Source organism: Ammospiza caudacuta, chromosome 19, assembly GCF_027887145.1.
Source record: "Ammospiza caudacuta isolate bAmmCau1 chromosome 19, bAmmCau1.pri, whole genome shotgun sequence".
Taxonomy (NCBI): domain Eukaryota; kingdom Metazoa; phylum Chordata; class Aves; order Passeriformes; family Passerellidae; genus Ammospiza; species Ammospiza caudacuta.
Window position 1 is genome coordinate 8,303,686 of NC_080611.1, and position 26,656 is coordinate 8,330,341.

A 26,656-nucleotide genomic window follows, 5' to 3' on the forward strand; every position below is an offset into this window, starting at 1 on the left:
GAATCAGCCTCGAGAGCTCCAATTAGATGGAGGGAAAAAAGAAAAGACTAATTGATATGCTTGCTTTCCAGACAGAAACACATTTTTAGTTCAGCTTGTCTGTATTTTATGCAATGATACTCCTCCAGGGATAAGAGCAAAATTATGTATTTCAATGTTCTAAGCTGAAAAAAAATCCCAATATATTCTTATATCCCAGAACAGCAAAAGGGAAAAGCAAGTTCCAACTATTTACCAAAATTTCGACAGAAATACATCTTTTCCATAGTAAAAATTGGGTATTTTGGATTACAGTCTTACTGTTTTTAAAGCATTGGCTGAGCAGACATGAGGGTCCTAAGGTTCAACTCAGGATCCCTTTTGTCAGGAGTGGCCACAGTGTCAGTCTGTGACTGCCCTGCCCAAATGATGGAGAGGGAAAACAACAACCACCAAGAAAACAACAGTTTCCAAATTGCACCAAATGTTTATTGTTAGTCTAGTACATTCAATATCATATTGACTAGAATACAGTAATTCAAAATATTTTTGGCGAATTGAAACTTTTTAAAAACCATTTCAAACACTCCAAAAAGCAAATGCCATGAAAAATTAACTTAAAATTAAAACAAACATATTCAAGCAATAGTTTAACTTTCGACTACAGAAAACCTTTACATGTATTTTAGTGGTTTTAGCAGTACTGCATTTCAACAAAATATATGGACTCACAAAAAGTGGAAAATATTAAAATAGACACAATGTTAAAAAACTGAGGCATCCAGATCTGCAAGACTGTTGTGGTAGAATCACCTGCCCAGCTGCTCCCTTTGCTCTCTTTTGGGGCAGTTTGAGTTTGCTGTGGTGCTGCCACTTCTCTGATCACCTGCTACCACCACAGAGCAATTCTTCAATGTCTTGAATTTAAAGTTTGTCCCTCTGGTAAATTCCCTATACAAATGTATATATTGTAAAACTTGTGGCCCTCTGGCAAATCTGAGTGAAACAGGACCTTTGAAACATCCCTATTGTTTGCAGACAGGCAATATCCAGAACAAAATCTGAAAAAGGCAACACATTTTGGTTTTGTTTTTAAATACTGACATGTAAAACTGACTAAATTAGAAAAAGGATAAAGTCAATCTTAATATAAGACATTCATTACATAGTGGGACGGGATACAATTATTGGACAAACAGGATCACAACGACTCCTCTACACTGGTCATCTGAGCACGCCCTACAACCGTGCCTTGCTACCACAGCTGGATTTCCTGGACAGACAGACAGTGACAAAGACCAGCCAGGCTCTGTGTGAAGCCCCAGATGACAAGTGACACTTACCACATCCTCCAGGCTGTGCCTGTGAAGGACCCTGAGCTCCAGGTGCTCAGCAATGCTCTGCCTGCTGCTCCCACCTGGGTTTCCCAGCACAACCACCCCACCAAACCCGGTGGGCCCAGGCAGTTTGAGCCCCTTTGGAAACCCAGGTCCCAGTGCCACGAGTGTGTGTGTGTGTGTGTGTACAGGGGCTGGGGAAACGAGGGGCCCTGGCCTGCATGGGGGATATTCCACACAGCCCCCACCCTGGGCAGCACGGGCACAGCTGGGAACTTGGAGGAGAAAATCACCTCAGCTCTTCGTCACAAATAAAGCCAGCTTAAGGTCTGGTTCAGTGGTATTGTAAATGAGCAGAATGCTGCCATGTTAGAAGTCAGCAGAATCGCATTTAGGTTTTAGTTTGTAAAAGTGGTTATTACAATTACAGCTGCAACACAAACTTCAGAAGAGGTACAATGTTTGCTCCTCAGAACAGGGTGTGGAATGTAACCATTTCTTGCAAGAGTTTGCAACATGAATAACTGCATAGATGACAGTTGTGTGTCTTCAGTTCAATAAATGTACTTTTAAAGTTTACAAAAAACACAGAAAAGTTTCTATAAAAGTCACATTATACCAAGATAATGGGTGGTAAAAGTAGATTAGTTGTCTCTGATTCATGTTTAAGAAATGACTCGTGGAAAGGTGATAGAAACCAATTTCATGTCAAGAGCATTACATTTTCACTATTGCACTGACTTCACCATTAGAATCACTAATTTAGAAAAATTCACGTAGTTAAAAACTGTAAAATTAAACTAGCATACAAAATTTGTTTGTAAACATCAGGTAGCCAGTTCTGCTAACGTGGAATGGACTCTTGGTTACTGCAGTACAGTATCTTGGTTATTTACAGCACTTGCCATGTGATGGGAAATGGCAGGACACAAACATCAGTTCACAGTAATTGTGTTCACAGAACTACCAAAGTCAGTGCAGTTTTGCTGTGCAATTTTTCCAATTCCCCCCAATTCTTTAAGTCAAATAATACTGCTACAGAGGCCAAGTGCAGATTAATTTTTTTTTTTTTTTTTTTTTTTAAGATCTCACAAGTGACGGATGATGTCTGCAGGACTTCTGTAAAGGTACTTCCAAATGGCATAGTAATGGACAGCAGCTGCTGTGGCCACGAAGAGGTGCCAGATGGCGTGGGCAAAGGGGATCACTCCATCACTCTTGAAGAACACCACGCCCAGGCAATAGATCAAACCTCCCCAGGCCACCTCCTGCAGCCCCTCCGTGTTGCTCTGCCAGGGAACAAGCACAGGTCAGGGTGTAAAGGGAGCAAAGAGCATTTATGGACAGAATGCACAGTGCTTTTCTCCCCCAGGCAAAGGGAGCTGGCTGTGACAACTCTGAAAATGTTGGGTGGGACAGATGGACAAGTGAGAAATGCATGTATTTATATTACACTGTGTGAAATGCACAATAATGTGCTTATATACCATGTCCCCATAGCACTAGAGAACTTATACTGGGACAACTCAAGAAGTAAAACAAGATTGATGGTTTGCTTCATCAGCAGAGCAGACAATCATGGAGACAAAGAAAACCACATTACTCTGTGAAATGTGAGTTTAATGCAGCTCCTCCCAGCAAGACTTTGATACAGCCAGTTAAGGCATTAACCTGAAAATGTGTTACATTTATATTAGCAGCAGAGATGGTTAATCAACATTATTTAAAATGTGTAACTATAAAACAGTTTGGAGTAGGATGCTTTTCAAATGCACCAAGAAACCCAGGCTCTCTTTATCTACCCAGTGCAGCCCAGATTGAACAAAACAAGGCAGCATTTCACTGAAATGTGAACTATAAATCCAAACTATGACAGGCTGTATTGGGTTGCTCTGCCAAGAGCATTTACAAGTATAGTGTACTAAAATGAACATCTCTGCAGAGGAAAGAGCAGCACTGGAATTTAAGCTGGTTATAAAAGGCAAGTTTTGTTTGTCTGCACTGTTAATAGTCACATTCCTTACCATGGATGTCACTACCAGAGCAGGAGAAAATCCCATCGCTAAATAGAAAAAGAGTTCAACGATCTTATACCTAAAAAGGAATGATTTGAGCAATTTAAGGTGGTGAACATTTCCTTCAACAGCAAAAATGAGTATTTTAAATAATGTGTTGGTATTGGATCATTATACAAAAAGCTTTCATGCAGATAGATAGGTGATAGTGTTTTATGACAAAATTAAAACTAGCCTTTATCTCTGCACTGTAGAGTTGCAGGCAATACCTTCCCTAAATACTGCCCAGACACTTTCACTTGCAGTAAATACCAGTGAGAATAAAACACTGAGGCAACTTAAATTTTCTTGTTTGATGAGAACCTTGGTAGCTCATCTCCAAAAAAAAAATAGTTTGGTCTTGTTCTCTGATGATAATTTTCAGTTTAAAGTTAAATACAAAGAATAATTCTTACTTTTCATGGTAGAGAAATACATAAAGGGTTCCTCCAGCAGCCATCAGCCAGATAAACCATCTCATGTGAGATGCCAGAGGTCCCAGCTCACGGAGATTTAACCTGGAGGCATAAAGGTTCCAAGAGACAAAAGTGGTGAGTAAACTAGCACAATAGCAGTGAGGGTTAATAAAAACAAATAAATACTCAGAGCTTTAACTACAGAATGATGGGGGAACAAACAAGGGACGCAGAAGGTGCTTGCATTGATGGGTGGAAAGCATGAACTGAGGTATGAGGAGTATAAATAAACTACTTTCTGATGTTTTCTAGCATCACTTTCTGCTCAGCAAGGCCCAGGAGATGACATTGCAATGTCTGTCACAACACATAATGTGGTCAGTTGCATCCAAGAAGGCATCTATAGATTTTGGAAAGCTGCAATGATGAACTCCTTACTTTGGAAAAGCTTTGATTCTGCAGCTCTGGTCCCCATTTCTTACCATGGTGCGTAGGATGCTGCAATGAAGACATAGATCATCATTCTGTCACACATGTGAAAGCAATGCTCCATTGTCCTAGGGACAGAGAGACAGAACAGGTCACCATGACACATTTTGGGAAGATTTTTGCATCACCTCACTTTCCTGACATGCTTTGGAATTACTCTGGAGAAAATACCATCACCTCCATCCCTCTTACAACCATGTGGAGGAACTGAGACACATAAGAGCTGGGCACTTCTCCAGTCCTCTCCCCTTCTCCACCCCCACCTTGCACCCCTGTCACATCAACTCTGCCTAATCCAGACACTGTTACTATTTAGTGATTACTGCCTATATCCAATTTATGGCCCAGAATTATTTAGGGAGTCTTAGAAGGGATGGATAAATAAAATAAAATTAAAAGAATAAATCCCATGTCAGTTCTGCTATTGCTGCCTTGGTCCCAAGGAGGTTTCCTGCTGGTTAGCTGGGCATTGGCAAAAGCTGTGCTCCTCAAACCACTTGAGCATGCCACACTCCCAGACAGTGTCTTCACATCTGCAATCAGATATTATCCATCAACCCCCTACATTATGTTTTTCTCATTCTGCTTCTGGATTAAGAGCCACTAGGGCTACCAAAACACATTTTCTTTGTGACAAGGCAGCAGACATTCAAGTTCACTGGTGCATGAGCTTGGCTCACTATTCCTTCCAAAAAAAATCAAGGATGTTTATAGGAACCAAGGCAACCCCTGTGGCAGGGAGAAATGGTGCATCTGACCCCACTGATATCAGAAGGTTAATTAATTACTTTATTATACTATATTATTCTATATTCTATTGCATTGTATTAAACTGAATCTGCACAAGCACCCAGAATCTCGTGGCTGTCGGCTGACAGTCCTGACACACACACACACACCTGGCCCTGATGGGCCAAGGAAACAAAACACCATCACTTTGTGTGATAGAATGCAATATGGAGATTGTTTACCCAAAGTGATGGGTAAACAAACAACCTCCATATTGCATTCTACTTTGGCACAACACAGTGATAAGATTTGTTTTGATCATTCTTTTCTCTGCTTCTCTCAGGTCCAGAGAATGTGAATCCCACAGGTGTTTTTATCACGGTTCAGTAGGAAGTACCACTCCAACCTCCTGTAAAATTGGTTTGACTGAGAAGCACAAAGGGCAAACATGCCAAGGAGGTGCAGCACTCTCTCCTGCTACCTCAGGTGACTCTTCTTCCAGGAGACGATGTGGAAGACGGTGGAGACGATGAAGAGGGCGCAGAGCCCCACGCCGTACATCCATGCCGTGATCTTCTCCCAGCGGTCGTCCGAGAGCCGGTGCAGGAGGGCGCTGCCCACGATGGCAGGGACAATCAGGAGCTGCCACAACAAAAGCACATTGTCAGCTTTGTGCTGTGGTGCCACTCACAGAGCAGCACCAGCAGGCAGAGAGCCCAGCCCCAGCCACAGAGTTCTGTCATTTAGTTTTAAGTTGACACATCGGCACCAGAAATTCATCGAGGTCTCAGGCATGATCTGGTTTTGCTAAATTTCTCCCCCCATGGTTACCAGGGAAGGTTACCAACTCCTCTAGCCATGACAGCAAATTCTTTTGTCTAATTTTCTAAATATTAGCAGGTTTTATTTTCACATTCAGCTTCATGTTTTAAAACCAAATTGATCTTACTCTAGGCTTCAATTTAAGCCACATCTTGTGCATAGACACAGAACACAAGACAGACCAAAATAAACTCCAATCCCAAATGAAAAAACAAAGCATTTAGGAAAGTGCAGTTGCAAGAATTAAGCAATAGTTTTGCAGAACTTGGGTTTAAGCTACCATAAATAAATTAGCTGCAAACTTCTCTCATTAATAGATTTTTAATGCACAAAGATGTTCTTCTAGTGCAGCATATCCAACTCTGTTTTCCTTCCCACCTCCCTCTCAAAGCATTTCTAATTCACTTCCTCCAAAACAGGCCCTGTTCAAACATCATTATAAAATTATGCTTGCATGAAGCATCCAAGAAGTGATGCAGGCTTTAAATGCATACATTTAAAACCAAACTCTCTTCCAGAATAAAATACCTGATGTACCTCTATCTCCTTCAGGAAAAGGCAAAAAGAAGAGAGAGAGAAGGAGAAAAAAAACCCAAAAACCCTAAAAAACACCCTAAATCCAACAAGTATTTGAAGAAAAGAGCTCACTGACTCAGCTATTTCTACCCATCTCCATCCACTATCAAGTCAGCCTTCTAAGTTACAAACACTGCACAAATTCTCTTCCAGGCCCTACAGCATGTCTAATATGCTAATTTGTTCCCTTGAATTGCAAATAAGCTCCTTAGGGTTAAACTCTTGGCAATTTAACCCAAGTCTCATATGTTAAACAATAAAGCCAGGAACAAGCAATGTTTAAACAAATCTGGCCACTTTGCATTAGAGTTCTGATAGCTCAGACTGCAGAGTTCTAGTCTAGCCTGACCTATCTGTCCTTTATCTAATTACAGACCAGAGGAAATCGAGGTTCTGCTCAGTGCAGAGGATGCAGAGCAAACTGAATGGATGTGAGAACAACAATAACATGAATGGATCTGAGAATAACAATTTCCTTCTGACTTTGAAGTATATCAGCTGCAGCTTCATTACTATTCAATTTCCTTATGTTTTGCAAAATTCAGTGTATTTGTGCCAAAAGCTGTAGAGCCATGGAAATTAAAAGCATGGCATTGATACACTGACAGCATTGGGACTGGAGGTGAAAACACTTCCTGAGCTTTGTAATGGAGCTATGGAAGTTGACTTGGTGCACTTTAAGGCCAGCAATAGTCTGCCAGCCTGGCTTCCCATTTGTCATCAACCCTAAATTTCCTGCACACATCCTGGATAGCCCCCAAATTCAGGGAAGGTTGAAATGTGCCACTCCTCAGGAGATCAGCCACTCCTGCTCTCCACATGAGACACAGTGTGAATGAAGTGTGGCTGGAGCCCCTGGCACAGCCAGGAACTGATGAGATGTGACAATTGTTTCATTTAGGTTTTGCAGGGGACAGGAGGACACACAGCCCCAGAAATGGAGGTGTAGCCATGGCCCTAAGCTGTACAGTCCCACTGCACACTCAGATTCCTTCCCAATTTTTGGTGCAAATTCCAGTTTTGACTATGCTTGACAGAGAACTGAAAGGTTTCAGAGATTAAATACCTATAAATACCAGGTAAAACAGCAAATTCCTACTAATTCCCTGTAACAGCCTAGGCATGAGCTGCTCAGGGACTCTGACAGAGAACACAGAAAGAGAGCCCTCTTTGGGCTTTAGATTTAGATATTACACAGAATAACCCACCTTTCTTACAGAGACCCCAGCTTTTCATTAATCTCCTCAAATAAATATTTCACAAGCTAAGCTGTGACATGGGATGCTCAAATGGGCCAAAACAAAGTTCAGAGTCAATCACTCTTTCCAGTAATTATTGTGTATAAAGTGATAGAGTTAAAACAAAGAAGCAATTCTATTATCACCTCTTTATTTGCACCTTCAGAATCAAGAGTACAGCACATGAATGAAGACTTTAATCCCTTTTTTGCCTTGTCCTGCTTTAAAGAACAATTCTACCTGTCACAGGGAAGAGCACTGTATTCCATGAAAAGGACTTATTGTTTTTTCTAAGTGTTCTTTTTGGAACCATTTTCTTCTCCGTGCTTGGTAGGCACCATGGGAACAGCCAGACAAAACAAGAGATGTTTTATTACTTTTTTTTTTTCTTGGCCATAAATAGCTAGATTAAATACAAATTCCAGAAATGATGCCCTGCTGCTCCAGCCAACTCAATTAAAGTTCTTCAGATGGCAATGTCATAACAGGTAACATGTGGTACAATGGACTTTATCCATCTTACAAAAGAAATATGAAACTTCAGCTCACAAAAAAAGGCAAATTTTCCCACGTTCATTTGAAAAAAAATCACAACCACACGAACTGCATTTTAATCTCCAGTTTTCAGAATGGAAAAGCCATTAATGAGTCCTTTAAAAGAAGGGGAGTTCACCAAAAAAGCAGTCAGAGAATCAGAACTAACAGAATGAGTGGGACTGTGCTGTGTCATTTTACAGCATGACAAAGCATTTCTTAGTTGCCAATATTCCTTGAAAAAAACTCCAGCTACAAGTCACAAAATCTTTGCTTATTTCATCATGGAGTGCAAGTCTTCCAAGTGACTATCATCAAACCCAGTAACTTAATGTACTGTGAGCAAACCCAGAGCTGTGATGTGCAAATTTACTAATTTTAGCACCGTGATTAATCCTGGCTGCATCAGAAGTGGGGCTGGAAGGAAGATCTGCAGAACAGGAGAGAAGGCAACAGTTTCTTAAGCTTTCTAGAGAAATGTCAGAACAAAATAAGAGAATGATGTTAAAAGCTCTTTGCAATAAGGAGGAAGATAAAGGATTAAAATATGTTCATTTACATCTACAGGTGGCAATCTGTCAGAATAGTCTTCAGCACAACCTTTGTGTGGTGCATTTTGGGAAACCAACTACCACAAACCCTGCTGTCACAGCAAGTAAAAACCCTTAAGGCACAAGGGAAGAGGCTGAGACAATAAGCTGTGAACCTGATCAGGGTCACTTGAGTGAAATGACACTCTCTGGTTACCAACTTACAGCAAAATACCCAGTACCTTCCACCTGTCTGGGGCTGCTTAGGATGCTGCTCCACTGGTCAGCATTTCACCTGCATTCTTTCCGTATTTCTCCAGACAATCTCTGTCACAGACAGCTTTAAAAACCTGTTGGAAGTTTTGCTTTTGTATCTAACATCCCTGGAAAATGAAGTTATTCTCCTTGCACATCATGCAGGCAGCAGCACTGCCCTCTGATGCACGAGCCACTGCAGCAGTGTTGGTGTCACTGCTGCAATCTCTCGAGCCTCTCACTGGCAGGGCAACATTGAGGGCACAAAAATGGTCCATGCACTTCCTTTTTTTTTGGAAAGGAAGGCAGCAGAAACAGCAATAAAGCTGCCAGCCCTGTCCCCCAAAAACGTGACACTTAGAGGGACCCATGGAGGGCTGTGCCCATCCCCAGCTGCCTGCTCCCTGAGCACACTCCTGTTACCATCTCTCCCAACTTTTCAATTTTCCCCTAGTTTTAGGGGACCAGTAAGACAGAGTGAGAGGCCCACGAGCAGCTTGGGTTGTGCAACACACAGAGAGCAGAGAAACTGCTTATACCAGTCAGAGGGAATGGAGACATTTTCATCAGAAGACTCTTCTGAAATTTTGATCACCCCTTCTTCCCTGCCCAAATGGCTGCCTAAATGCTCCAAGTCTCACTTTTTAAATATTTATACGACTTCTGTTCTTCCATGCACTTCACTAACCCAACCTGGAATACAGATTATAACTAATTTTAAGAATAGTTACTCCTTTTAAGGCAGTTAGAAGAAACATTTAAAGTAGTATAAAGCAAGGCATGTCTAAATCCTGAGGTTTTAACACAGCAAGGTCTGATAAACCTTACATACACCAGAAAGCTTTGTTATGAAAGTCATCTCTCCCCTCCAATTCTCACAACCCCTGCTTTTCTCATGCACTGTTTCCTTCCTGTTCCTTTGAACACAGAGAACAGCTTTTTCTGTTTTCAACTACTTTGCTGCCATTCCTCTCCCAGTGTCTGAAGGCAAGTCAATGCTTCATTTAAAGCTAAAAAAAAAAGAGCAAGACATTTAAAATAACCTTACAAGTAAGAAATGTGAAGATACCTTACTACCTTTTAAGTATTGTACCAAAAGGTTGTACCTGGGATTCCAGACCCTCCTTTATCCTTATTTTTTTGTTGCTTGTTTGTTTTTTATTAAGCAGCTGCCATAAACTGATTCCTGTGTATTTTTAAGTTCAAAACCAGATGGGGTACCTATTGAGAAGTACAGCCACATTCATAAAGTAGAAGTTGACTGCTTCCTGAATTATGAATAAAAGTTTGGAATAAAAATATATTGGAGAACCATTGTTGAATTCTGTTCTATAGAATTATCAATGTCTAATTGAAAGCTTGCATTGTAATCTAGCAGCAAAGACACAGCCACTTGACCATCTAACACTTAGTAAGTCTGCAACACAAAGGAGATGAAAACATCCCCTCTAGCTTTTCTGTGCTACCTCAGCTTAGACTCCCATTTCAAGACTTTAAATGCTGATGAAAAAATATGGCATATTTATTTTAACAGTTTATTGTAAGTTTTAGCAGATAGTTTGCTCAGAAAGTAATCAGAGAGCTCCACCACAAACTGCAGCCCACCAGAAAACACTGATCCACCTTGGCTGTCATGTCCTGCTAACAGGCAGGAGTAAAACATGCCTGTTTTTCAACTAGGTGAAAGCTGGAATTGCTTAGGAGCACAGCAACATCTGCCAGATATTTTGAAACCTAACTTTTTGGCCTGAGCAAACAAGATTTGCACAAGGATTATGAGATAAACTACGTATTTGTGTTAACTAACAGAATGTTGCTTCATTCCCTAGGCAAATAAGCATATATTTACATAATGCTGTACATGAGACCTTTGGCTTAAGAACACAGAAGCTTCAGTCAACTTTATGTCTACATGCAAAACCAAGGTGATTCTGTTTTTTCCAGCACCACGGAACTGTATGTTGGTTATTTATGAAATACACACAAGGGATCCTTAAAACCAGAGCTCCTTAAGAACTGAAGAGTTCTGGGCACTACTTTGAGCTTTCCTATCTGCAGCTCACTCAGACACACTGAAGATAAGAGACTGAGGACAAAGTCAAACATACTTCAGATGTTTGGAGTTGAGGGGTTGAGGAGACGCACAAGCTGCTTTTGTAAAAGGGCAAATGCTATCTTAAAAAGCAAACAAACACATTTTTAAGTCCTTTTCAAAGTGCCAGACAGCAAATTAAACTTCCTAATTACTAAAAGAAAAAAAAAAAAATCAAAGGGGACTGCTTTTGTTCTTCTTTATGCGAATACCACATACTCAAATCTACAATAAGTCCTTACATTGCAAAAATAAGGAAAGCTTGAAATTTCAGCAGGGCAGTCAGCATTATCAGGGCCTCTTGCAAAACAGCAGATTTCTTGAAGAGTCAGTAGGTATCAGGATTAAAACATTCCAGCTCTTGTTGCTCATATCCACAGACAGTCTGATGAGGCCTTCCCATTTCTCACATGGATAAATCTTTCTTTTACTTCCAGTTTACAATTTGCACAGTATTATGTCAGGGCAGACCTGGGAAATCCACCTTGCAGGCTAACTAGTAGTGGCCTATACCCCCTTTACTGCAGGCATCCTTTGACTGGAACACAGGGAAAATATCAAGTTAAAGACCTGTAACATTGGTGAAAATGAATCTTGTGAAGTGTCTGGAGCTCTAAGAGATTCAGAATATTACCAAACATCTAATTTTCTGTACTGTTACACTTAATGCTTATATGCACAAAACCAGAGAGAGGCTGTAGATATGAACACAGCAAGGCAAAGGTAAGCATTTAGCAATCCAAACAGACAAAAATTTATTGAAACATCTGGTTAAAGAAGGCAGAAATGTACTTACTGCATGTGTGTAACAGTTAGCAGCATGTTCATAGCAAGTGGGTTTGTAGCGGCTGTTGGCTGGGGCTGGGTGGTTCATGAACCTGTGGAATAATGAAGAATACTTTCAGGAAAGTTGCTAAAACATCTCTCTGAGTGTCATGAAGGAAATGAAGGAATACTTCCGACTTGGTAGTGTTAAAAATTGTAAGTACAGACGTGTTCAAAGTAACTGTGATTTGAATTGCAAGTTCTCCCAAGTAAAGTCTCTTACCAGACAGACATGTTAAATAAATTCCTGTGACTGCCTGATGCAGGATGATGAACTCTTTAATCAGGAGTTCACATAAAGCAGAGTCCCTCTTTTCTGACAGTTTGGTCAGAGGAAGAATGAAACATTTCCTATTTAAATTACATGGCAAGAACTCAAATTATTCTTAAAATATGGAGTTCATCATAGCTGTCATCACAGCTTCTTCTTTAAAGAAGTTCTTGAAACTGCAGCAATATTCCATTTTGGAGCACTTGAACACTGATTTTTGACTCCTATAAGAAGCAGTATTTGCATCTCTGGAGCATGAGGTGGCTCATTTTTTTAATCCTATGTCTGTAACTGAGATCCAAATATCTCCTACATGGGCATGATGAAAGGAGACTCTAATGGTCAATTCTGAAGAGGAAATATTTCAAGAGGTTTGCCATAGACATTCCATCTTTTTATCCAAGAATTTTGAAACATTCTAACAAACAAACAAGCACATCAAATGCAGTCCATGCAAGCTGAACAGAATATGATGAAACCCTAGAAAGTTTTGGAAGAATTTGCCAATGCAAACGTTTCATTTACATGTACTAAAAAACCCAAACACTTGAGCTGTTTCCTGTGAAACTCAACAATTTAAATCTCTGCAGGAACACCTGTAAAAGACAGCACACACCTATATGCAACAGTCAAATGAAAGCTGTGAATTTCTCCAGCTCCAGTCTGTTATCCCAGCACTGCTGAGTGTCCTGCAAAAGTGATTATCTCTCACCAATAATTCCAGTTTACTCCAGATTTTTCTAAAACTATGCACTGACAATCAGTCAGGTATCCAAGCAGTCAGGAACAGCTTCACAAGAAATACAGAACATGTTTGTATACTCAGAACCAAGAGCAGCTTTGTTACCTAGATTTATACAAAAAGCTTGTTAGACAAACTTTGGTCCTTCCCCATGTCCCCCTGGTTTAAATCAAAATGAGTCCTATTTTTATGACATCTATAAAATACTGCCCAACCTCAAAACAGGGGAAAACAAACAACTAAAAAAAAATCCAACCCAAATCTTACAGTTGGCATAAGCAGTTCCAGATTTCTGGAATATTTCACTTGGTTTTCTTGACTGATTTATTAAGTGACTTGTGAACCATTTTTTCTAAACTGGTAGATGAAAATGTAGCAGCATTGGGAAAATAACAGTGTCATGATCCCTCACTAAACCATGGCAATTTCAAGAAACAGTTCCATTGGTACTAATACAAAGGCTAAGAAAAATGTGGATTTAATTCACAGACACAGAACATAAATGGTTGTTAGCACATTAATAACCCTGCAGGAGTTAATGTATGGTTAAAAATGGCAATTCTTTTGTCAGTGAGAAATGGCACCTTGTTCTCCTCTCCAAGAAGACAATGACACTGTCATCACAAAGGCTTGCAGAATATTTGGAAAATTACTTTATTCCCAGCACTTGTATGTCTTCAACAGCTGCTGAACACCATCTCTGCATCCTCTAAAGATGGAACATTCAGTTTGCTCAGTTCTGCTTCCAAGTCAGGAAAATGTTTAAAAATAAAAGCATCTGTTGGCTCAGTGAGTGGCCAGGCTTGGACTGCCCTTGTCCAACTCCATAAATTCAAAGTCATGGGAAACTTTTCACTTATCACATCTAGAATATTATTGCTTTTCTCTGTGGTGGTACCTTGGAAGTCTCACAAGAAGTAAAAAAATTTTTAATAAGTCAAACTCAAACCTGAAGAACCAAAAGGAATAATTTTATACTCTGCAGTAGCTTTATAATTTCTGGTGTTCCAAATTTCTATGTTAGATACTATTATCATATACAAATCTATAAATAATTGATGCCTCCTAATGGGATCTTCTATTATCCAACATTAGCCTACTTTTAATTTTTCCCCCCTTTTTTTTCAGTAGGAAATACACTGCATCTTTCTAAAGCAATCATATTGGATCTAGGGGTAATGTTAGATTTTAGAATTATGCACTAACACTTTAGAAACGAGGACCTCTTACTGTCACTAATTTAAAGACATTTATTAGCTGTAGAACAGAACACAAAGACAGCAACAAACCTATCCTTGCTCTGTTACCTACACACAGAGCTGGGTTTTTTCCCTGTTTTGTTTGTGGCAGCACAGGAATGATGCAAATATTCTGTGCCAGAGCTCCAGCATTAGCAACACCTCACCCATCCCCTTCACCTCCGTGTTTACACCAATATCACAACACCTCCAGTGTGTTTTGGCAGGAGGGGAAGTGCTCAGTTTTACCTCTCCCCCACAGAAATGGGTCTCACAATGCCCCAGCACCAACTCTGCCGCACATCTGACAGACCTGCACCTCTCCCTTCCGAGAGGGATTGCCTCCATCCAGCAGGCTGCAGACCCTGGAAACATCTGCTCAGGTCACTGCTCACAGGCAGCAGTCTTAGTAAAGCAAACTTTGAGTTATTCCTCTTTGCCTTTTGATCATTAACTATTTATAAACGTTATCAGGAACAGCTTCAGAGGAAGGATCATTAACGAGGTGGCTGGAAGGGCAAAAATGCCAGCCAGAGCTTCTCATGAGTTCCTTTCACTTCCAGTTTGACAGTTTAGGCTTAATGTCTTAAGAAACAGACATGGATTTTGAAAAGAGCTGCTCTGTGATATTACTGATGTGCTCCTCAAACCCAGGAAAATTATTCTGACACACACAGTTAAAGCCAGTCATATACTCCTGCAGTTATAGACACATATGATATTGCAACACAAAGGCAGAAGAATGTGGTTGTTTATTCACATTCTAGAGGCAAAACAGCTCTGCTCTTTCTTAAAGATAAATAAATAAGCAAACAAACCCCATGCCACCACCAACAATGGATGCTTGTTTCCTGCCTTGTGAATACAGCAGCACAGGGACATTGTTCCTCCTCCTATCTACAGGTCACATTTGCCTCTTCTGCAAAAGATAATTGTGGGAATTATAATCTCACCTTCCTAAAAGTGGAAGCTCAGTAAAGAGCATTCAGATGCTGTTCACTCCTATACAAAGGCTCTCTGTAACACAGCCATTAAGGTTATTATCAAATGCAGGACAGACTGACAATGCCCCACTGAACTGGGCTACAGTTTACGGGAAATGTCTTTAATTGAAGCCTTTTTGATTCTCTAGCAAATCTCTAATGTATTTTTTACTAGCAGATCTAGTGAAACCAGAATCATTTAATAAGAAGATATGCAGCACTTCTCACAAGGATGCACAAATACTTGTCCATTTAAGGTATTGACAATCCAAGATATCCAAGATAAAATATTAATGCCTTCAATATCAGAATAAGAAATTTGTGAAATTAAGAGACTGAGAACGGCTTGTAGCCAGCCAGGAGAGAATGCTTTCACACTGAATTGAGCTGTGAGTTCCTTTTCACAATTTAAATTCTCAATGCTCAGAACCTGCTCAAGGCCAAGGAAGTTCAAGACTCAGAATTTCATACCAAACAAACAACTTTTGATGGACATACTCCCAATATAAGCAGACAAAAAGTACTGAGAGAGAGATACAGCAATTTAAAACAAGAGGGAAGAAACTCATACCCCTCCCTTCACGCTACTTGATCTTCGATCTTGAAATACTTTAAATATTTTAAATTCTAAACATACAGACTGATCCATCCTGTGTGACAGACCCTAATCTCAAGCCCCTATTCATTTCCAAGGAACAGATGCTGTATGTTTCCCAGAGATTCCAAAATTAAGAGAAGATAGTATCTCAGAGACAAAGCAGAAGGAAAGTCCGAGGGCTCTTAATGCTTTGTCTTTGCATGCAAAGCCAGCTTAGAAAAATAAATTACAAAACCCCAAATCCATTGCACATATCTCTATGACATTTGTCTGGCATTACAACAAGCTTAGACCTCAGACTGCAGAAGGGTAAATAAAATCTTGCCCTATTGATGATTCCCATCTGCTGAATGAATTATTGTTTTAAGCATAAAGCAAATGGTCATTAAAAACAGCAAGCACTGATAATGGCCTCAAATATCTGGATTTTTTAGTCTTTTCAGGAAGTATTTTTCCTTTATTCAGCTCAAAAGACCTCATACTTCCTTTCACCAGCTTAAAAGCACATTCCCTCTTTTTGTGCCTTTCTTTCTTTGTGCTTTCCAGCAGCAAGAGAAGCCATTTAGACCTAATAAACCACAAATAACAGCATATGAGAAACTGCAACAACGTGGGCGTAACTCCACAAAACCGGCAGTAGCATAAATAAAATGGGGTTAAAAATTGCTTCATTATCTAACTATATGCTTCAGTACCTAGGATGTTTCCTAAGCTCTTTGTTTTCAAGAGGAAAACAAAAAAAAAAAAAATACAAGCAGGTCAGAACAGATCTGATGACCATTCAGATCAGATTTTTGAAGAGAAACAAAAGGATTTATTAAAAGCTTGCTTGGACCAAATTTGGCTTTGACCAAATTCATTCAGTTAAAAGTAGACTCATCTTCCTCCACAGTAGGCATGTTCCTTCCTGGATTTGACAGCATCTAGCTGTGGTTTGTAACTGCTCACATAATCTTTACTATCTCTCAACATCTGAGGCACAGAAATAATTCAGATCAGTGCAGAAGCAGTTCCCTTATTTGGAAATATCAGTGAAATCCCACGCTGTGTGAAGGTTCACGTACTTACAGCACGATACTAAAGATAAAAGGAGACCTGCAATACTCTGAGAACCCACAAACAACTCTGCTATCATACATAGACTGTGTCATGGAAAAAAGTGTCTGTGCATCCCACTGACCTTCCCAAAGCCTCCCCAGCCTTCTGGCAAGTATGAAAGGCAGCAATTCAAGCAAAGAGTGGGCAGCACTCACAAGTCACCCCAGGTGCTGCAGCACATCTGAGCTCAGGGGCAAAGGACCAGACAGCCAAGGTGTGGGCCAGCACAGAAACAGCGTCCGACCACATTAATATTTTTCTCTTTCAGTTTTATTTCCCTTTTAATACTTAGGTCTCAGTTTTTTGAGCAAGTTGGTGAAAGGAGAGCACGGCAGGCCTATGGCAGGTACCCGGTGAGGTAAGCCCTGTGCAACCGGCCTCACCCAGGAGATGGGCTGTCCATCAACAGTTACTGGCCTGGCATGTGCACAATGGAGAACCAAAGCCCACAGATGCTTATCCAAGAACCACGATTGCAGTTACCCGAGCAGCATCTTAAAGCTGAATGAAGGCTGATTTTTAAGCTAAAAAAGCATTGATTTAGATTGGATACTAGGAAGTAATTCTTCCCTGTGAGGGTGCTGAGGCCCGGTCACAGAGAAGCTGCGGCCGTCCCGTCCCTGGAAGCACAAAAGCCCAAGTTGGACAGGGCTTGGAGGAACCTGATCTAGTGTAAGGTATCCCTGCCCATGGCAGAGGGCTGGAACGAGATGAGCTTTAAGGCGTTTCCAACCGGAGCATTCTGCGATTCCATGATACTCAATGCGCCCTCGGAGGCAGCAGAACAAGGAGCTCCACGGCCCCGCGGGGCCACACGGGGCCGGCGGGCGCCGACCCAGCCCGGCCCAGGAGCCACAGGTCGGGCCCCGCGGGAGCGCCGCGATGCGCGGCTGTGACACAGGGCCGGATGCGCGAACCCTCACCCACTGAACGGCGGCGATGAACAAACACACACACAAACAAAAGACCCTCCTCACCCCCGCCCACTCGCGCCCCCAGGACCTCGCTGCCCACCCCGCCCGGCACCGGCGAGAAAGCCTCGGCTCCCCCACCCACCCCTCACCCCGCCCGGGGGTTCCATCCCGCGGGGAGCGCCTCGGGCAGGAAGGAGGATCCCATCCCCGCCGGGGGTCGCGGCGAGCTCACCTCCGGAACCGCTCCCGGAGCCGCCGCATGGGTCCGGGGCTGGGGGTCGGGCCGGGGGGCTGCGGGCGGCTCGGGCCGGGCTCCGGGCCCGCATTGGCGAGCGCGCGGCCGCGGCGCGCAGGACGGCGGGCGCCGGGCGGGCTGAGCGCGGGGCCGGGCGGGCGGCGGCCGCTTTAACCGGCCCTGGCTCCGCGCAGCCCCCGCCCCGGCCCGCCCACCGCGGCCCGGCCCCGCCGCCGAGCGCGGGAGGAGCCGGCCCGGCCCGGCGCGGGCACCCGCGGCATCGCCGCTGCGAGGTGGGGCCGGGGCACCGGGGAACGGGGCGGGGGGAGCGCCGGGGTGGGAGCGGGGAATGGGGCTGGGGGAGCGGCCCGGTGGGAGCGGGAGCCGCGGCCTGGCTCCCGAGGGTGGCCCGGCCGGGCCGGGGCTCCGGGCAGCAGTGGGAGGCAGCGGCCGCGGCGGGGCCGGGGCTGGCGGTGCCCGGGGCCGGGGCTGGCGGTGCCCGGAGCCCGGCTGCAGCTCGTCCCGCGGCCCCGCAGGGGATGAAGCAGCCTCGGGGCGCTGCTGGGGACAGCGGTTTAATCGCCATTGTCTCAGCTCGTTCAGCAGACAGGAGGGCTTGGCGGTGGCAGCACGCTTCCTCTTCCCAGTGTGGGAGCTGTGGGAGCCTGTCTGCGACGGATTCGGCACGGACTGACCCGGGTGACTTCACCCACCCGCCCGTGGGGTCCATCCCGGCGTGGCACAGGAGAGCACAGAAAAACGCCGTGGCTTTGCTGTCACATAAACCTGCACATGGGATCATTAACTCCGCTCCAGATCGAGGTTACGGTGGCCGGACTGCTTGGCAGAGAGAAACTGGCTGGCGGGTTCCCGTCTCTGTGCCCTAATCTTACTTACTCAAAACTAACTTTGCCAAGCAAGGGTTATTTCACTAAGTGAAGCGACCATGTCAAGCTTATTTCTGTAAGGTGAACTTGGCGTTGCCTTGTACAATACAAACAGGGCGTGAATTAGGAGAATATTATTATTATTACTAGAATTCTATTTATGCTATTTTTCTAATCTAATATCTTGTTTACAGTGGGATTTTGAACAGTTCCAGCCCTCAACAAAAGCGATTAGTAGAGGCACACCAATGCCATGCACGGGTTTAGACAAATAAACCATCCATACTCAGTGTCAACATCTTTTGTGGTAGGACTGATGCAGACAGGATCTGCTGGCAGCTGTGCCATGGTTTGTAAGTCATCTCCCAAGCTAAACGTGTCACGTCTGCCAGGTAACCACCTCCAGCACAGGGAAGTGTGAGCGTCATGGCTTGGCTGCATGTCAGGCTCAATCTGACTGTTCATGGCTCTCCCCCTTTACCAGCTGTTCCCTGGTACCAGCAGCGAGCAAAGGATTAGGTGGTAACAGTTTTGTAAACTGCCATGGCAAGACTTGCCCCTCAGCTTCTGTAGTTCCAGTAAAGAACAAGCTCTTCTGATACAAATTGCAGATTTTGTTCTCCAACAGGGGCTTGGTTGTGCTAGGACAGGCAAGGCTGGGCCAGAAGACTTCTGCAGACAGCTGCTCAGCTTTTCTGAAAAAGAAGGGCAGAGCTTGATGCTGGAAAGGAGAGCTCCTGAAATGCAGATCCAAGCTAGTTCCCTGAGAAATACTCCCATTAATTTCAGTGAGGTATCACTGTTAATATATTGGTATAATCAGTCATCTGATTTTGCAGTGTCACTGGTAATAAAGTTTCATATTGCCTATGTTATCTGTTAATCCAAAAGGAGCAAAGTTTGAGGACGCTGCTGAAGAGCCCAGACCTGCACACAGCTGCATTTCAGCAGCTGAAGTGCCAGCACTATCCTGGCTTTATATTGAGGTAGGGCTTGTGGTGATGCAGCTGCCTTCCTGCTCAGTACCACACACCCATCCTTGCATTCCTCTGTAACTCCCCAGTAATTTGTACTTTCAGGCTGTAGAAATGTTCTGGAACACATGATGTGTACACCATGACTGGAAGGCTGGCTGCTTTGTGGCAGAGAAACTGGGCTGACTCCTGTAAAAACAGTGCACTGACACCTTCAAAGGTACACATAGAGGTGTTGCATCTTGTCTCCATCTCCTCTCATTTTCTCTGCTCTTCTTTGACTCTTCTGCCTTCTCCCAAGCCACTGTTGTTTTAATTTCCTTCCCTGCTGCCTTGGACATTTGATCTAGACTCACAAACGTGTCAGAGTTCTTCTCCTTACACCTTTCAAAGCCTGTTTTTCCACCTTTGTTCTGTAGACACAGATCTGAAACCAGTGTAACTTCCTGTTGCTGGAGCATCAAAGGTATACAAATTCAAGATACAGTAAAAAAAAATACTGTTCAGACTTGTTTACTTTGAATGAAAATAAGAACATTCATATCATGAAGCTTGACTGAGTGGAACCAGGGTAAGAATGCCCCAACCATCATGACAGTGGTGATGAAACTGGAAGATTTTTTACTGGAAGTCAGTGTTTATTAAGGAGAGCACTAAATTACTCAGCACAGGTATTGTTAGAGCAGTCCTGACCAATAACATATTTTTAGTGCCAGTGACTCTTGTTGAACTCATCTCTGTAATTGTTTTTGATGATAGAATGAATCAGTGTGCCTTAAAAACATGGCAATAAAATAAAGCCCTAATTATGGACCAAGGAACCATTAAGTCTAAATCCTAAAAATTGGCATTCAGTATACAAGATTAAGGAAGAAAAAACCATGTTAGTTTGGTTACTCATATTTACAAAGTAAGGAAAACCAGATCCTTCAAATACCTTAAGTAGTTTTGATTTAAAACGTTCTTAAGACTAGAAATATGTCATTGTGCACTCAGCCAGAAATGCATTTTAATAAATGAGTCAGGGTTACAAGAAGGATGAAAGAACTTTTCTTACTGAATGCATCCCTGTTGTGGGGCCCAGTCATGTAGTGTGCTTGGAAGGAGCAACATGCTGAACATGAACAGCTAAGGGTTGGTTAATAAGACATTTAACCTATTATTTTTTCATGGGACAAAGAGACTTTAGTTCTGTAAGGTATTTGTAAAATGGGTTTTCAAAATGAACCAGGCAATCCCAGTCTGATACCGAGCAGACACCCATTTGGTACCACATAGGTGTTTGCATAGCAAATCTGTTACTAATTACAATTTTTGATGCTCAGGAGTACATGAGCTGTGTGGTTTGCCCTTATTATTTTTAGGTCAAATTGTGCCCATGTACAATCTCCTGCCCACCCTTCACAAGCACTGTCTGCTTGTCTAGAGGTGGAGGAGTTTGATGAGCATTAAACTGTCACATAAAGCCATACTGAATTCTGAAAGAGACATTGAATATCTGTATAGGATTATGCAAAGAGGGACACAGAAACAGGGTCTGTAGTTTTCCCCGCATTGCAAAATTGTCCAGGGTTGTACAAATCCATCAAATGAATAGGCAGGCTCTGAAAACTTCCTTTTCCCCACCCAAGATGAAAAATGGAATTGCCACTGGGATGCCAGAGGTGAATGAGATTCTGTCAGGAGGTTATATTGATAAAAGTAAACATCCTGCACAAAAGCTGAGTTTCTTTTGGCGGCTTTGTACAGATGAGTTCTTATTGCAAGCCTGCACAATAACCAGTCCCCTGACTGGTTAAACAGATAACAGATCCTCAGTTGCCAGCACGGATTTATTAGTGACAAGACACGGCTCATGCTCCCAGCTGCTCACGTTTTGGAGCTGGCAGTGGTGATGGGCTGGCTTCAGGGGCAGAGAGCAGGACACCATGGCTCAGGGAGCCGGTTAAATGCAGCAGGGAGGGAGCAGAGCAGCAGAGCCTTAGTGAGGCACAGGAAATGGGTTTGGCAGGTGAAACTCTTCTCCACTCACCGTCTAAACTGCAGAGTAAATCAAGCATGTGGGGTAAATAAGGGGGAGAAAAGTAGCCTTCTGCTTTCTTTTGACTTCGTAACAAACACAATATGAGGATTTAGCCTTCTTGTCTTAAGGGTGTGCATGATAATGGAGGAAGGTGGTGGTTTCAGTAAGGTTTGATTTAGAAGCTTTAGTGGTAAAGCTCTTTCCTGTTTTTGGATTTAGAGAATACAGGGTTTGGACTTTGTTAGCATGTTCAAGGACATATGGCAGCAGAACTACCCTGTGAAAAGTTTATGCTTTGTGTCCTGCAGACAGCATGGATATAGCTTTTTTTTTTTCCTTGCTGCAAACTGACCCAGATTTCTGCTTTATTTGACAGTCTTTTTGAGCATAGTGTGAAGGAGAGGCATTGCTTCTGGAAATGCATGTCAATGGTCTTGTGAAATGAGCGTCTCTCCCTCCCTCCCTCAGCCTTCCCCCAATCTAATTAATAAGGTCATCCCACTGAAGGCAGGCTTATAAATAGCTTTCCAAGCACTAATGGAATTAGTTCTGGCCTGGACAACTTTTCCAGGGTGACACAGGTATCGAAGAAAAGCTTGCTCCTTGACATAAACAGCCACTTACAGCAGGAAATGTTGAAATGCAAACATTTACCTGATGTCCCAGCTCTTGCTGCCAGCACTAAACCTGAAATGGGATTACAGCATTGCTGCTCACAGTGTAGAAAAACTTGCAAGTGAAACAAGGGACTTTAGAGGGATGGGCCTTGTATTAGATTACATTAGTCTGGATAATGAAATGTCAAATTCTGCTGAAGGTTTCTCTTTTGTCACTATTTCTGAGGAAAGTGTATTTTTCATGTCCCACAAACCCACAAGATTTTGTGAGGATAATAAACACTTACCATGGGGAATAAAATCGAAGTACTTCCAGTCGATAGGAATCTTCACTGTGACAGCATTTAATGGGAAGGGAATAGCACAGCTATAAACTCTCAAAAGAGAGTGATGATTGAAAATTGACTATTTAAATCATCAGTGAATGGAGCCATAGAACCCTTTGAAAAGCAATGGCTGAATTATTAACATTTAAAATCTGGCGTGAGACTGGAATTTTATAATGAAAATAAAACCCAAATGCATCACAGAAAATGTGAGCTCTGATTGTTTAAAAAACTTGAACCAAAATGTAAAGAAAGTGTATCTGATTCAGGAACTTCAATAAGCATGAAGCTCCCAAAAACATGAGACAAACATGAAATTATAATATGATGATCTATGTGACTAATGAAATTTAATTATAGTTAAATAATGGAGAAACATTATTTTGCAGTCTGTTCTATTTGTTCTATCTTCACAGTCTGTTCTTTTCTTTGGCCTATGTATTGCAATAATCCTACCATGTATTGCATTTCCAGTAAAACAAAAGGACATTTCAAAGATTTCAAAATGCTTATTGGGAAAACCGATGAAGGTCAAATTTTATATTAATTCATCTTTTCAATCAAATTGTTTGCTGCTACATGCTCTGAATATAACCTTCTCCTTAAATGAAGTTGACACGAGGGCAGGAGGTGCTTCTTCATGTAACTGAGAAAAGATCACTTTTTTAGAGAAGGAGAGAAAAGCATCACTTCTCAGTCTCTGAAATGGCCTTGGACCAGCTGCACAAATTCTGAGTCATCAGATGAATCAAGTCTGTTAATGACTGCAGAGAACTTTTACTTCAAAAAATGCAGAAGCATCCTGCTTTCAGATATTGATTCTGTAGTGCTTCCTTTGGGAGGCTTTAGTCATAAAGGTGCCAGATTTCAAGGCTTTTTTAGAAATAAAAAATGTGAGAAGGGTTTGGCTTTTAATAATTGTACCATAAAAAAGATGGTGGCCCGCAGCCCTTGGAACATCTATCAGTTTCTCTAGCAGAAATCCGTATGGAATTTTGGCTGACAGGCAAAGAGCGAGTTATTAAAGGTAAAATTCACTCATAAAGAGAATTTTATATGAAAGGCCAAATCAGGACAACCTGACTCAGGAGCTAAGCAGCTGCCATTGCCTTCAGCTTCAGACTGGAGAACACCTGAAAAATCACAATTCAGTTTCTTAAACCAAAGGGATAAGAGTCATGAGGATCTGTGTTGTAGCCCGCCTTTAGGAAGTCTACAAGAGAGAATAAAGAATTACTCTATTGTAACAGTATATCCTCTCAGTGTCATTAGATCCTGGGACATGAGGTCTCTCACCCCATCCTCCAGTTGTCTCATTATTGTGGCCTGCAAAAAAAATCCCCAGCTGTACCCCATCCTTGGGGGGAAAAAAGACCATTTTTGCCCTCCCTCAGAAATAGGATTTTAGCACCCAGAAGTGGAGGCTTTTGAAGATTTTTTAGCATGTGTTACCCGTGCAGAACTAAATTATTTCTCTTTGGACCCAATATTTTAATATATCCTCAAATTCTTCCCTTTAACAGAAGTAAATGAAAAATGTTCACCCTTGTACCAAAGCCAAAATAAAGCAGTTCTGTGTTTGAATCCTGGTACAGAGTGGAGCATCTTTAACTGATGTTTATAACATCCATACACAAAATCTTTTCCCCTCCTTTCTTCTCCCCATCACTGGGATTTTGCTCTGTGAATGTCTGCCATCCACTCTTAATGTGCCAATCACTCTTAATTCCTCATCTTTGACTTCACAATCAATGAAGGGAAATAAGCTGTTACCTAATGGGGCTGACACAAAATCCATTTAAGTTAACGGAAAGACGCTCATTGTTTCCTATCAGCCCTAGGTCAGGCCAGAGTGAACAGAGTGGGTGGAATTCAGCCTGTCATTTGTCATCTGAGAGGAAATGATTCCTACATCCCATTTGGACTGCTTAGAGATTTTAAACATATTTAGCAAAAGAAAACATTGATTTCTTGTCAGTTGTTAAATGGTTGAAATTTTACACTGGTTGGATAGTCTCTCAGTTTAAAATGATACTTAGTTCTCTCAATATTTAAAAAAACCCCCAAATATAGGAGAGAAAGATCAAGGTGAGTGTAAGTCAGTGAAACTGAAGAGGTGCCTGAGTGCCCTGTGCAGGTCATGAAGCATCATGGGCACAGGAGCTCAGCTCTGCTGGCAGGGGCTGTGCACTCACCCTGCCCTTCCTGCCAGCTCGCTGACAGCCTCTCAGTGTTGTTTATTTTAGCTTTCCTAAATGCATTTGGAGAGGGACAAAAGATCTGTACTCCAACACATAGCACTGCCTCAGGTCTTCTAGGTTTTGTAAACAGACTTAATAAAATATGAATCCATTTTTTTCTATTGCTTGCAAATGTTTAGAAATATAATTCAGAAGCAAAATGAACATGTTCTTTAATATAGCCCAGCAAACATCAGACACACTGTCCCTACTATCTCCCAGTCTGAATTATGCTTGTTAGCCTTGGGAAGAGGGAGCAGAGTGCCTGGCAGGGACAAGAGGATCTGAGTGATTGTCTAACTTCCAATTCCCCTGATAAGTTTAGAGACTGTTTCTGCAGTGTTTCTGCAGACTGTTATTTAAGGACAAAAGTCAAAATGTTCTGTTTCTTGGTTATGGTGTGTTACAAAGAGTAAAGGGAGTTCTGTTTCACCGTGTCCCTTCTGAACAGCAGGGAACTCTTGGGATATATCATTTAGTTGCTGATGGCCAGGCCAAGTTGCTGAGAGGTCAGAAGACTTGCAAGAAACGAAGACATCAAGAAGTTTGATTTCAGTGCAAATTTATCTACTCTGCTCCAAACAGTGATTGCAAAACAAGTGTTACTGCTGCTAGCAAGCTTTGTGGGGCCTCACATCCACCATCCACTTATTTAGTTCTGTCTGTCCTTGAGTTAGAGTTATAAATTGTGTTATCTTCGATGGAAGGGATGAGTTTTCAGACAGACTCTGACCTGACTTCTCTTTCTGCTGTGGTGGATGAAAGTCTAAAGCATTCCAGTGATATTACTGAGGAATTGGACTCACACAAATGAGACTCTGACCCCTCACATAATTGCTGGAAGGACTAAAGGGGAAAAAAAATTCTCTAATACTTGGGGAGTTTTTAGGAGCCATTTGGAAAGCGATTGGGTGAACAACAATCCAGAGGGGGCACAGGAGTCCCTCAACTTGGTTTTAAAATCCCTCAGACAGCAAATTCCTGTCCTCCAGATTCCTGGGTCTTGAGGCTCAGTGCAATATTTGTAAGGAGAGGCCGGTTGAACAAAATCAAGAAATAAACAGAGAATGCCCCTGATGAAGAGCTGAAATAGAGATTTTTGTGGGCACAGATCATGTCTTTCCAGAAACTGTTCCTTCCCTGGGGCTGTAACTTCTGAGCTGCTTCTGGTTGCCTGCAGAGGGGAATGGGGATCCTCACCAGGGCCCAACCTTGTTCTGCTGCACTGGGTGTTACAACCTCTTATCTGTTGCTTGTGGGTGCTAAATTGCAAGGCCAGATTTTGGGAACAGAACCCAGAGCCTTGGAGGAAGGCCATGCCTTCAATCTCTGTTTCCTCAGTCGCTTCCCCAGCGCTGGGGCTGCGGTGCTGGCAGGGGATCAAAGCCCAGGAATTCCTGCACTGTGCTCCCGCTCTTCCTCCTGCCTGGGGTCACAGCACTCTCCTCCTTTCTGTATGGTTTCAGCAGGATCAGTTTTATAAATTACAGGGCAAGATGCAGCCCTGGTGTGAGAGTGGGGCACAGGGCTACAGTGTCCCAGACAAACCAGCGTGGTGGCATCTGTGCCCTGTCCTGCTGCTACCAACTGCCCAAGGCTCATTTCAAACAGCCTCACATCTGACAGAAGTAGGA

At 42.6% G+C, this 26,656-nt stretch overlaps 1 protein-coding gene across 1 annotated transcript; it reads right to left on the bottom strand.

Annotated features, from left to right (window-relative positions):
- Window positions 1–446: 446 nt before the first annotated feature.
- On the bottom strand, window positions 447–18,087 carry MMD (monocyte to macrophage differentiation associated). Its single transcript, XM_058817557.1, has 7 exons — window positions 17,953–18,087; window positions 11,848–11,929; window positions 5,486–5,646; window positions 4,269–4,343; window positions 3,787–3,888; window positions 3,341–3,410; window positions 447–2,605 (listed from the first exon to the last, which is right to left on the bottom strand). The coding sequence occupies exons 1-7, from the start codon at window positions 17,979–17,981 to the stop codon at window positions 2,405–2,407; spliced, it is 720 nt and encodes a 239-aa protein (XP_058673540.1). The 5' UTR covers window positions 17,982–18,087; the 3' UTR covers window positions 447–2,404.
- Between the last annotated feature and the right edge of the window lie 8,569 nt (window positions 18,088–26,656).

Excerpts from the sequence above, each read along its gene's own strand:
- MMD (XM_058817557.1), bottom strand. The coding sequence starts at position 17,981 with ATGCGGCGGCTCCGGGAGCGGTTCCGGAG. Across the intron at positions 3,889-4,268 it reads GCAGCATCCTACGCACCATG|GTTAAATCTCCGTGAGCTGG; the intron begins GTAAGAAATGGG and ends TTATGCCTCCAG. Across the intron at positions 3,411-3,786 it reads GTATTTCTCTACCATGAAAA|GTATAAGATCGTTGAACTCT; the intron begins GTAAGAATTATT and ends ATTCCTTTTTAG.